Source organism: Aulonocara sp. 'chitande type north' Nkhata Bay, linkage group LG19, assembly GCF_057382095.1.
Source record: "Aulonocara sp. 'chitande type north' Nkhata Bay isolate Kocher_YH1m ecotype deep benthic linkage group LG19, A_spYH_male_GT1.1, whole genome shotgun sequence".
Lineage (NCBI taxonomy): Eukaryota > Metazoa > Chordata > Actinopteri > Cichliformes > Cichlidae > Aulonocara > Aulonocara sp. 'chitande type north' Nkhata Bay.
Genome location: NC_141362.1, coordinates 21,127,529 through 21,139,818, shown reverse-complemented (window position 1 = coordinate 21,139,818; position 12,290 = coordinate 21,127,529). Strand labels below are relative to the sequence as shown.

General features: G+C 40.1%; 1 protein-coding gene across 1 annotated transcript; it reads right to left on the bottom strand.

The window, feature by feature from the left end:
• Positions 1-268: 268 nt before the first annotated feature.
• Positions 269-11,323, bottom strand: hltf (helicase-like transcription factor). The gene is made up of 25 exons (XM_086274122.1): positions 11,198-11,323; positions 10,696-10,898; positions 10,398-10,564; positions 9,872-10,014; positions 9,692-9,777; positions 9,411-9,482; positions 8,984-9,175; positions 8,807-8,881; positions 8,653-8,713; positions 8,527-8,581; positions 7,721-7,788; positions 7,568-7,615; positions 7,043-7,153; positions 6,829-6,920; positions 6,571-6,714; positions 6,273-6,405; positions 5,605-5,740; positions 4,848-5,027; positions 4,561-4,676; positions 4,023-4,207; positions 3,784-3,906; positions 3,221-3,333; positions 1,963-2,143; positions 1,004-1,084; positions 269-851 (listed from the first exon to the last, which is right to left on the bottom strand). Exons 2-25 carry the CDS (start codon positions 10,894-10,896, stop codon positions 708-710), a joined length of 2,907 nt encoding a protein of 968 aa, XP_086130248.1. The 5' UTR covers positions 10,897-10,898; positions 11,198-11,323; the 3' UTR covers positions 269-707.
• Between the last annotated feature and the right edge of the window lie 967 nt (positions 11,324-12,290).

The window sequence follows — 12,290 nt, the reverse complement described above, 5'->3', positions numbered from 1 at the left end:
AACAGCCAAAATGTCTGGTTTTATATTGACTAAGAGATTTGGAAACTATTTAAAGCTGCATTTTATTTTGGAAACTAATCCATTTTAGAGGTTGGTTAGATGGTTCAGACGTTTACTGAACATGCTGCCATCATTTGTTCTACTTTTCTTTTACGTGGTGTGACAACAGATGTGTCACAGATCCTTTTTTCTTCATTTAAGTTTTCATTTAACATCTGGAAGCTGTTGTATTTAGTTATATATAGCAGATACAGATGTACTACATCAGTCATGTGCATTTCTTTAATTTTAGAGTCATAAAAAAAAAAACACTCTCACAACTGTTCAGTTTTGCATGGGGAAAACTGAAAAGTTAACTGTTACAAGGTAGTTAGGTTTGTCCAACCTTCACCTCCTTTAATTATTAACCTTAATCTCTTTATCAGCCGCTTCCAGTAATCAGCACAGTATTGGCTTGTTAAAACATGTAAATCAAGAGTAGCAGTTGCTAAACATCACAGCTGAATAATATGAATGCTTGCCAAGTGGTACGTCCTGCATCTTTGTATCAAAATGGTGACTTAAAAACCGTTGAGCACATTTATCATCAACAGAAACTATGCCTGACCATGGCGAACGAATACACAATAACTGATGGTTACGGTTCAAATGCAAATCATTGTTTGTAACTCGTGTTAACGCTTCAGTTCAAGTCCAGTACCAGACGTCTACAGCTCCATCAGAGCTACGATGTCATCGATGCGAGATGTCTTCCTGTCAGTGTTGGTGGATCCGAATGCCTTCTCCATCAGGTCCTGTTTCTTCCTCTGGATCTTCACCATATTCTCCTCCACTGAATCCTTCACAATGAACTGCAGCAAAAAAAACACAAACATGGTCACATGATTAGTTCTCTAGTAATCTAGCATCTTTTTTTAAATTAAAAAAAAAAAAAAATCACTAATCAGAAAAAAGCAAAATATGTCTCTCCAATACTATAAATAGTGAGAGCCAAATTACTGACCTTAGTGACTACAACTTTCCTTTTCTGGCCTAAACGGTGGCAGCGGTCAATGCACTGCTCTTCAGTAGCTGGGTTCCATGCCTAAGACACAAACACAGAGAGAGAGAGTTCACGGTAACTGAAAATATGCAATATTTATTCCTGAAAACCTTCTATGACAAGATAGATTTCGAGATTCGAGATCCTTAGAGATCGTCTTTGTCATCCTTGTGCACAAACATCTAACGGGATGTAATGAATGCTGAGTAGTGGTGCACTCTGATGCCATTTTGACTTGTGATGCAACCCCCATGACATTGCTAGCTACATCGGTGCAACCAATGCAGCTTGCTGGGCTAGGCTGGAGGTACAAATGTGCAAGTAGGTCAGTCTGTGAAACATCAATGCAGCCACAGGGATTCCCCGCTGCAACAGCTGAAAAAGATCAGATGTTCTGCAGAAAATCTACCATCACTTTATTTCAGTTAACTAATGATTATTTTAAGCAGCAGAACTGATCATTAATAAACTTCAGTGAGTCAAGCATCCATCCGGTGTGAATATACATGATTGTGGCACAGTGTTGGCATCTGCACAAGTAATGACCGGTGAGCATTACCTCAACATTATCCTTAGGTGGTAAAGCAAGCCAGATCCTGATGCATACCAGTTCTATCAGTTTAGTTATGAGATAAGAGCCCAAGTCCTGACCTAGTCACACAGCCATGTATGGTATTTGTGTTGTTTTCTTTTTTCCTTTCATTTTTTTTAATGATTAAAAAAAGATTAACAAACTTTAATTAATGTTCAGAGACCTGTTCCTCGCCTATTCCAGTCAGTCTACCTCCACTACATACACCAAAGAAAATCTCAATCTTTGATAACATGATTCCTAGATGTTATCAATTTGTTACATAACTTAGTCTTTGGCCACCAACCTATGTGGTTGAATGTCTGCTTCCACCAGGCTTTGTACTTACGGGGTCCATGAGAAAAACGTGAGAGGCAGCGGTCAAGTTAAGCCCCACTCCTCCGGCTTTGAGTGACAGGAGCATGATGGTGGGGCTGTCGGCCGCTGAGCTCTGAAACTCCTGGATGACTTGAGTCCTTTTCTTCTGGGTCATGGTGCCGTCCAAACGCACAAAACTGAAGCCATGCTCTCTGGTGAGGAGGAAACACTTCCATGATGACCAATCAAATAAAATATTTAATACAATCAATTACATTTACACCACAGTCTGTATGTTTTCAGTGCTAGTTTCTGTCTTGTAGCAGATAAATCAATAGGCTTTAAAGCAATCATTAATAATAGTAAAAGTAACTGAAATGATTAGCTGAATTTTACTGAAATAGAAGACACATTTAGAGCTTCCTTCATAAATTTTATTTATTGCACTGTATTTTTTCCCTGGTCATCAAAGCCACAGCTGCTCCTACTCCTTTTTGTTTCGGCTGCTCCCTTTAGGGGTCGCCACAGCAGATCATCCGCCTCATTTTCATCCTACCCCAGCATCCTCTTCTGTCACACCAACTCTCTGCATGTCCTCTGCAGGTCTTCCTTTTTTCTTCCTGCTTCCATATCCATCATCCTTTGTTTAATTTATCCACTAACCCTCCACTAAGCTACATGTCCAAAGTACCTGAACTGTACTTCTCTAACTTTGTCTCCAAACTGCTCTCATATAACCATTTCTTGTTCATTATGGTCACTGCCAATATAAATCTTGGCATTTTTTAGCTCAGCCTACTGCTTTTTGTTAGTACCAATGTCACCAAACCATACATTAAAGCATGTCTCACTACTGTTTTCACTCTTACACTCTCTTATGTGCAGTGCGTTGATGTGGAGGGTTGATCCCAGGTATTTAAACTCATCCATCTTTACTACCTCTGCTCCTTGCATCTTCACCATTCCTCCAGCCTCCCTCTAATACGAGAATACGAACATGTATTCTTTTTTGCTTCCATTGACTTTCAATCCACCAGCTACCTGCTCTCACTTAAGATCACAATGTCCAAACATCATAGTCCACGGATACTCCCGCCTGATCTCATCTGTCAACCTGCTCATCACCAAACAAACAAGATGGCGCTCAGTGCTGATCCCTGATGTAAGCCCCTCTCCAACTTAATCCCATCTGTCACTCATACTGCTTACGTCATTATTGTCTTGCCGTCCTCCATCAAAGCCACAGCAATCACTGCAAATCCTGAATCTATGATCTTAGTGTTGTTTACCTGAGTGGAGTCTCCAGGATGGTGAGGAAGCGTGTAAACTGAGAGACGACCAAACACTTTATGCTGCTGTCTTTAGATCGCAACCTGAGCAGATTTCCCATGAGCGCTTGCACCTGCAAACACACAGATTTTCACACGGCACAGAACAAACCCATTTTCCACCCCTGCCAAATCAAAACCGTGGAGCTACCTGCTTGCTTTAAGTTTTTGGCACCACCTCAGCTAAAGTTGTGAAAGAGAACTAATCTGCTCTATTATATACAAAATATCAGACCACTGATTGCTTAGAGATTAGCAGTCACTTGAGTTTCCATGTGTGCACCATGGGCTTAATGACACAAGGTGTGATGAACAGCCACATGCTGAGAATCAGAAAAACCTTAACCTTGGTTATATTCCAGTGTTTGTGTTCATGTTCTGTTTGATATAAAAGTACCCAGTACCAAAAGCAAGCGAAGACTAGCTGAAGCTTTACCATGTGTTGAAAATTAAGCTTAAGGGATGGCTCCTGTTTTAGGGTCTACTGAGTGCGTTTGTTATTTTCTCCTACTTAAAGTGAGTACCTTTGAGCTTGTCCTCCACCTCTCAGGCTTTGTAATATTCTCTTCTTCCATTTCCTCTTGTGGAAACTCCACCAGTTCACTGGTCTTGATTTCACCTCGACACAGAGGACAGTGCGCCACCTCCTGTGCCAACATATGGAGCATCAGCAAAGAGAGGAATATGAATTTAAATTAAACTGAATATGTATTTGTTTTATGTAGAATGACAGCTAATTTACAAATGCCTGATGCACATATACCTGTCCCGAAGTGCTGATGACCTGTGCGATGCATGGCCGGCAGTATACGTGGGCGCAGTGTGTAATGACGGGCAGACGGACCGAGTCCAGACACACGGAGCACTCCTCATCAGAGCCGCTGGCCAGCACCAACCGCAGCTTTTCTATGAGACGCTCCCGCAGCTCTGCCGGTGTTGCTGCAGCACCTAAAGCCAGAAAGTGATGAGGAGGGAAAGAAATAAGCAAACAAAGTAATTGGAAAAAGGAGAAACATTTCTAATGTTTGTATTATACAAGTACTTGTTTGACTGATTATCTCAGAACAGGTAGTGTTAAGAAAAAGGTTTTACCAGCAAAGTCAACTGTTTGCCTAAAGTATCTTTATATTTTAACTCAACACGTTAGAGCTCAAGATAGCAGCAGAACAAAGTAAAAAACATCCTAATTATCAAGCAAAAAACAACAAAATCCCCACTAATGAGTTTCCTCATTGATAAGGTTGATCATCGGGTGTTTTCAAAAGTTTTGATCTCGTTAATTCACAAATTTCAGATTTTACCTAAATCTGAGGACATCTTTGCCAGCAGGTCAGGGTGGCAGCAGTGCTGTCGGAGCCTCATGAGAATGGCAAGCACATCAGCATAATTCCTCAAGACTGTACCTTCAGCTACATATCTGCAAAAATGAACGTAAAATCGTATTTTATTATAACATTTGACATGAATGGATGAATCAACAGTCACATGTCCCGTCAAATAATCTCACACAGGTACTTTCTGTCTTAGCAAAAACACTCGTCACTCTCAAGCATGCTTGCGCAAGTACACTGACACGCTCCACACGTACCTGCCAATGGTGTTTTTTCCTTCAGTGCGTGCCAGCTCGTACTCCTCCCTTTCTGGTTGGCTGAGCTCTACCTGCTCCACGTAGACTTTCTTCTCAGGCAGTGACACCAGAGGCCGCCCGTTCACCTCACTGTTCTTGGTCCGTCTCAGGGTGATGCACTTCACTAGTGTCTGAAGGTGTCTGCACACAGTAGCAAGTATCACAGACTAATACTGTAAAAAACAAAAAACAACTTTATCATACCCTCACATAAAATGCGGGGCATGATCTGCGGTGCCACTGCAGGGGAGGCGGGCGCACCTGCATGGCAACCGCAATCACGCCAGGCCGGCTTAAAGTCTGTGCTGAGTGACTGTTGTTGGTATATGTCCAGCAGTGAGCTGCAGAGCTATAGTAAAAGTATGCTGAAAAGCATGAACGAGTGGTCAGGTCTGTCGTGGATCTTTCACAGTAACGTGAAAGTGATTCTGGCAAAGTGATTCTGATTAAAAACTTGGATACGAGGCTCTCTGTACAAGAGATTAGACCCTTGAGCTTTAAGCTTTTTTTTAGACAAAGAAAAACTTTAAAAGTCAAGAAATGCAACAATGAGCAAGGAGTAGGGAACACAAACAATATTAAAATTAAAGTAAGGAGACGCAAGCAAAGCAAATAGGCTTTAAACAGAAAGATTATTGCTACTCTTAAGTGAATGGCACCCTCTGCAGGATTGATGCGGTGCTGCAGTCTAGAAGTTAAAGGCTCTCTGAGCACTCACTGCAGGCCGGCCCTGTCTCCTTGCGTAACGGGTCTCTGGATCACTCTGTTCCACCACTCTCTCGTATCAAAGGGCTTCAGACCCAAGAAGGCCACCAGCATCCACAGATCCCTCACACTGTTCTGGATGGGAGTACCTGAAGAGAAGGAGGAAGAGGAATGAGTGTGCCTGTTTACTACATATTCAAAAAACATAATGGCGTACTGTGATGTCGTCGAGGATTTGTTTATTTGGGTATTTACAGTTGTGGTATTAAGATCTATCAAACCAATATCATTCTGTGATGTAACAGAAATTACCATAATTTCTGTTATTTTCATTCTGTAGATGAAGACGCTAATGAAACAGCACAGAATAGTCACAATTATGGTATTAGTTTAGAGCTGTCTACTGTGCCAGTCTACAAAAATACACATTAAAATAAATGCATTACAAATAAATGCAAGTAGACACTTTAAAAACTGGTTTAACAAAGTTTATATTTTTATGAGTCTGAAACAGTTCATCTTCAAATGTTATACCTATAACAAATTTACAGAAAATATTAAATATTTTAAAACTTGTATCTCCTTGAGTTTCATTTCAGACTTTTAAATGACCGGTAGAAACCCTGCAATACCATCGCTGTCATCTATTGAAATCTGTGTGTGTATTTAGACATGGGATACCTGAAAGAATCCAGCGTCTCTGAGCTTTCAGGTCAAGTACAGCTTTACTCATCTGTGCATTTGGGTTTCTTATGATGTGTCCCTCATCTAGCACAACCCTCAGCCAGCTGATCCCATGGAGGGGACTCTTATTCTGAAAGGAAATCATTATAGTACATTAGGGATCTCCTAGGAGAAAAATCCAGTCCAGTTACTTATGAATTATTTAAAAAAATGTACCCAATGGCTGGATTATCTTCAGTTTTAATTTGTGTGAATATTTCAGTCCACACTGCAACACATTTGTGTATATACTCACCCCAAAATCAGAAGAGAGGACATTGTACGTGGTGATCACCACATCCTGAGAGGACAGAAACTTTTTACTCCTGTTTCTCTCTGGACCGTAATACAAATACACATTCAGCTTCACATTAGGGTCCATGTGCTGCTCAAACTGGTCCTGCATAAAAGAAGAGAGGAAAATGATGAAAAAAACTACACATTTCTTAACTTTAATTGTAGCCAATTATTATGGCATGCAAAAATACAGTTCTTTCAAAGTGTGCCTTCTTACCAGCCAGTTACTGAGCACAGAGAGGGGGCAGATGATGAGAGTTGTTCTTGCTTTTAAGTCATCTGGGCTTTCAGCGATGGAGGATTCAGCAACTGCACATGTAAAAAAATAAAGAGAAGCCCAAATCAAATATTAAATGACTGTCCAAGTTCTATTTCTTTAAACAGAAACAGAAACATAAAACACTCAATAAAAATGCACTGTTGGAACTCACTCTGAGTGAGACTGGACTTCTTGTCTGTTTTCTTCTTCTTTGAGCCTGTGCCAGATGTTGAGCCACTCAGAGCAGCAGCAAAGTCCAGATCCTCAAACAACACCGATCCCTCTGCACCAAGAGCATACAAGTCAATAATTTTACTCACAAGAAATGATTATTAAGAGTGTTTAGAAGCAAAACAAGAAATCAGTTCAGTGCAATCATGCATCTACTTTCTCACCAGTAAATGGACTGGTTCTTTTAAAGCATTTTTCTACTCTATCTGAGCACTCACAGTTATACAACATGCCTCATTCGCCCATTCATTCTACCAAAGTTCTTTCTATCGTACATTCACACTCATTGCACAGATTCACATACACTGTCTGTAAATCTGTGTATCTTGGAGTTCAGTATCTACACCAAGGATAATTTTGCATGCAGACTGGAGCAGCCATAGATCGAACCACCAACTTAGCAGATGATGTTCTATACCTCCTGAGCCACATCACAAGTACACAGTTCTACAGGTTACAGTTATACCTTTGCTTGGTTTTCTCTTGGTTGCTTTCATCTTCTCTTTGCTCTTACCTGTTAAGTGGTCAGGTTAAGGTTAAGTCAGGTTAAAAATGCAAGTGAGTCACAAATGCACAAACAAAAGTTTTAAAATAAACATGTGGAGATGACAATTCTTACTTTTCTCTGACTTATCTGCTGCCTTCACTGCATGTGGTTCATCAACACAGATCACCTCCTCCTGGGTACTGATTCACACAGGGGAATTGGGTCATGAGCTAACACAGAATATAATAGTGCAGAAAATAGATTCCCAATTCCAAAAAGGTTGTGACACTGTGTAAAATGTATATAAAAACACAATGCAATGACTTGCAAATCTCTGGAAAAGCAAGTGGTACTAAAAAGAAAGCTGGGGGAATATTTAGCAGCTAATTATGTTAATTAGCAAAACATCAGTAACATGACTGGGCATAAAAAGAGCATCTTAGGGAGGCAGAGGGTCACCAATCTGTAAAAACTGTCTACAAATTGTGGAACAACTTCAAAATAGTGTTCCTCAATGCAAAATTGTGAAGACTTTAAATACCTCATTATCTGCAGTACATAATATCATCAAAAAATTCAGAGAATCTGGAGAAATCTCTGTGCACAGGCTAAAAATCGTTATTGAAGTCTGTGATCTTTGGGTCCTCAGCTGGCACTGCATTAAAACAGACATTATTTTCCCACTATAATCAATGCATGGACTTGGGTAAGATTTAGTGCCTGTGGAATTGGAAGCGTGCACATTGGGAAAGGCATCATTAATTTGAAAGGTGTATGGATGTTTACAGTTCTGTAGAGGGGATGCTCCACAGTGGTAAACATGGCCCTGTCCCACTGTCCCAGTTTATTTTTGAGACATGTATTTTACGCTGAGTCCCAACTTTTTTGGAATTGAGGTTGTATAATTTGAGTGAAATGTACATCAATAATACACTCACAGGTTAGAACCACTTGATGTGCCACTCACTCCAGCTCCAACTGCACTGCTGCTTCCTGAAGCAAACACACCACATCTTTTATTTAATTTCGACAAAATCATAAAATGTGTTAAAAGTTTTCAGTACCTTCCAGTGTTAGGGCCATTTGTGACGTCGTTTTAGCTTTAATGGGCGAAACCTTCTCAACCTGCACACATATAAACACACATTTTGTAATTGGTGAAAACAAGTTACTCATGAAGCATATTGCCTGAAAAGACTGCAACACACGCCTACTTACACATTTCTCCACAGGCAGCGGCTTTCCTTTGTGAAAATTGGTGAGAATCAGTGCAATTACAGTCAGTGTTTTACCCTAAAAGAAAGGAAACAGTGCAATATACGCTGACTGTGGATGCTGTTAGAATATGATCATGTGATGTGTGCAGTTTAATATGTCTATCTGTGTGTCACCTACCAGCCCCATGTCATCTGCCAGTATGCCTCCACGAACCCTCTCTGGTAGCTCTTTGGCAGAGAAACACGTGAGGGTGTTGTAGTATAGCTCGCCTCTCTTCTCCCAGAACGGCGGCAGGGCAGCTTTGTTTTCCCGAGCGCACATCCAGGACAGCGCCTGCTTCTGATGGAGCAGGAGGGGAGTAGCCACAGACTGGAAAGAGAGACGGTTGTATGTTAAACACTAAAGCTGCACTCCCATATAAAGAAAAGCAAAATGTAGTGACAGCTTGGAGAGAAATACAAAACTCTTTCCTTAACTCCAGTATAAAAAAAATAAATGGATCTCAATCATTGCATTTAACTGTTGTTTATGAAGTTTAAAAACAAACATATTGCAGACAAAAGCAGGTAATAAATAAAAACAGATAAACAGATTAAGTACCTACCACAGCAGCTTCTTTCTCTCCATCCTTACTCTCCATCAACCCTTCGAAAAGGTTATCAAATGCATTTTTTAGCTGAAAGGAAAAAAAATATAAGTAAAAAAACATTGTTTTCAACACAGATACATGTTGGTCCATCCCATGAGTTTGTTATTTATTTGCTTGTAAGGTGTCCTTGAGTGTTTTCGGACCTATAAATAAAATGTATAATTATTATTATTATTTTATTATAAGCTATAAAGGCTTACAGAGTACTACTAAAACGTTTAATGTAATTTATTTACCTCGTCGGCAGTTAGTGCAGTGGTCACACCTTTTTTGGATGAAAATGCCCGAGCATCTTGACTATTATACCACTGCTGATTGTCGCCTGAAATCCAACGCATGCAGGTAAATGAAGAACCACGAGCATACACACACATTAAATTTGAGTAAATTAAGTCCAGCGATTGTGCAGGGCGTACCTTTCAGTTTGCCTCCCTCTGTGTTCAGCTTATATCCTCGGCGTGACATTTGTTCCAGTACAGAATTTTTACTCTCTTCTTTCCCCCAGAAGGACAGCATCACCGGCATGGTGTAGGTGTTTTTCGTCCCTGAGAATACCACCCTGAAAAAGTAATGAGAAGTCTACTAGTACATGTAGGAAATTACAATTTGCCAACATTAATCCTCTAATAATGAACATGCGCCTCAGCTCAATGTCACTTTGACGATGTCATGTCTGGTTTTGCAGATTTTTGCAGGAAGATGCCCTTCCTGCACAACCCCAAAGGGATTTGTCTCTTCTCTTGGAAGCAAACCAGGGATCCTACATTTGTTATCCAAAACAGTACACTATAAGGAATATATGTACAAAAAAAGGAGTAAATGGTTTGATTAATAATGTGATTTTAGTGGTCTGCAACACCTGAGTACTTTTGTTTAGGGGTTCAAGTAATGATAGTCCTATTTTCTGAAAGGGAGAATAGTTTCGGGCACATAGCAGCTCACCCTTCTACTTTAGCTAAGTTGTTGTCCATGATGTAAGCCATTGCTGCTGCCAGCTCCTTCTTGATGTGTCCGACTTGATTTCCATAAATGTTGGCAACCATCACTGCGTTGCGGTCATATGGATTCTGAGGCTGCCGCACTAAACCGACCATCTCCCCTTGGTTCACCTGTCCAGAGAGTAAAAACACCTTTTGCTTTTCAGGTTTCTCCACATGTTTCTGACCTGTGTGGTAGAACTGATCTGTGTTGTCTCCTCTGTCCACTAGAGGAATAAAAAAAGACCCTGACTGATCCTCACCACCCCTGAGTAATATCTGAGGCCGACCACGGTTCCCTTGAGCTGACCAAACAGCACGCTGCCGTCTGCATCGGGCTCCTCAGACGCTGCAGCTCTGATGGCCTGTGAGAGAGTCTCTGCATTGGATTCATGGCGATCTGTGAAGAGGTCCACCTCACTGAACCTGCCCCAACCAAACTTCCACCTGCGGTTGAACTGCATGACTGCAGCAGAGATGAAAGAACATGAGTTTAGATAACAGAGTACTCTGGACTGATGTGATAAGATAAGCTGCAGACTGTAACGACAGAAAATACGCATTCTAAATTCGAAGACACGCAGACGCAGAAATAGCACGTAAACAGTGGGATTAAACTATAATATAAATAACAATATAATAAAGTTAGCTTCTCAACCTATACCTACACACAGACTTATAAGCTATTAAGAGTTAGCATGTGTAGTGTGTCCATACAAATAAAAGACTGTTACAGAGTGTCGACATGAAACAAATCGTTCATACTGTTTAACTTCCTCTCGGCGAAGACTGTAGTTTGTTGTTTTTGACGTATTTTGTTGACGTTTGAGCTACTTTCATCCGCTGCTTATTCAAAAAGTAAAAACGGATTTAGTTGCTCTATAACATCCGGTACTAATTTTCAAAATAAATTATTATTTCGTTTAAAAAGATCGCCCAATAAATAGACATTTTTATATGAGAGCATTCACGTTTAGTCATCAAATGAGTTGTAAAATAAAAAGAGATTAGACAGCGATTAGACAGCGATAACCTTATTCAAGACACCTCTCATCCTGTATCAACATCCTGCTTTACCACCACCAAAACCAAACACCCAAATAATACACATCACTTGACAGGTTCCACCATGCTTTGGGGCCTACATATTTTCTTTTCCCTCTACTTCTACAGAGGAAATCAGAAACGAAACCAGCAAAATACAGTGGAGGATCTGCGTGTTGGTCCCCAGTGGTACAGGTGATCTTGTCAAAATTTATAGAATTATGATACACAAAAAAGTGCAAACCGATTTTAAGCCACCAAATAATACCATCTAGAAAGCATGGGCTGGCCTCCCCAGAGCCTGGACCAGAACATTATTGAAAAAGTGTGGGATCATCTACCACTATCCAAAGAGGAGCCATGAAAGTCCTTCAAGAAACATGGAGAACGATTCCTGATGGCATTTTTAAAGAAATTAAAAGAAACCATTTCACCTTTTTCTTACAATATGAAAAAATGGGGGATGGATCAAAACCTGAATCTTTGATCTAGACAGTACTTTACTTTACACATCCGTTTACTGTTAATGTGACAGCTCAATATCTCATCATAATTTTAGTCCAATATATTTTATTAACCATAGAAAATACAACAAATGACAGTATATTTTGGGTTCATTTTTTTCAAAAACCACAAAATAAATTCTAATTCTTGTTTTTGATCATTGTGCCAGGTTTTAGAATTATGAATGAGTTAATCAACACCTTTTTAAAAAAAAGAAATTAATACGTTTATATCATCAGAACAGCCCTTTTTGGTATTATTCTGAAAATTAAAGATCTGTTGTTTCCGGTGTGGTTGCCACGGATGTTGC

Bases quoted from the DNA above. Each gene is read 5' to 3' on its own strand.
- hltf (XM_086274122.1), bottom strand. From the start codon at position 10,896: ATGCAGTTCAACCGCAGGTGGAAGTTTGGTTGGGGCAGGTTCAGTGAG. The intron at 7,789-8,526 runs GTGAGTGTATTA...TGTGTGAATCAG, and splicing joins ACATCAAGTGGTTCTAACCT to TACCCAGGAGGAGGTGATCT. The intron at 4,677-4,847 runs GTACGTGTGGAG...TCATTTTTGCAG, and splicing joins GGAAAAAACACCATTGGCAG to ATATGTAGCTGAAGGTACAG.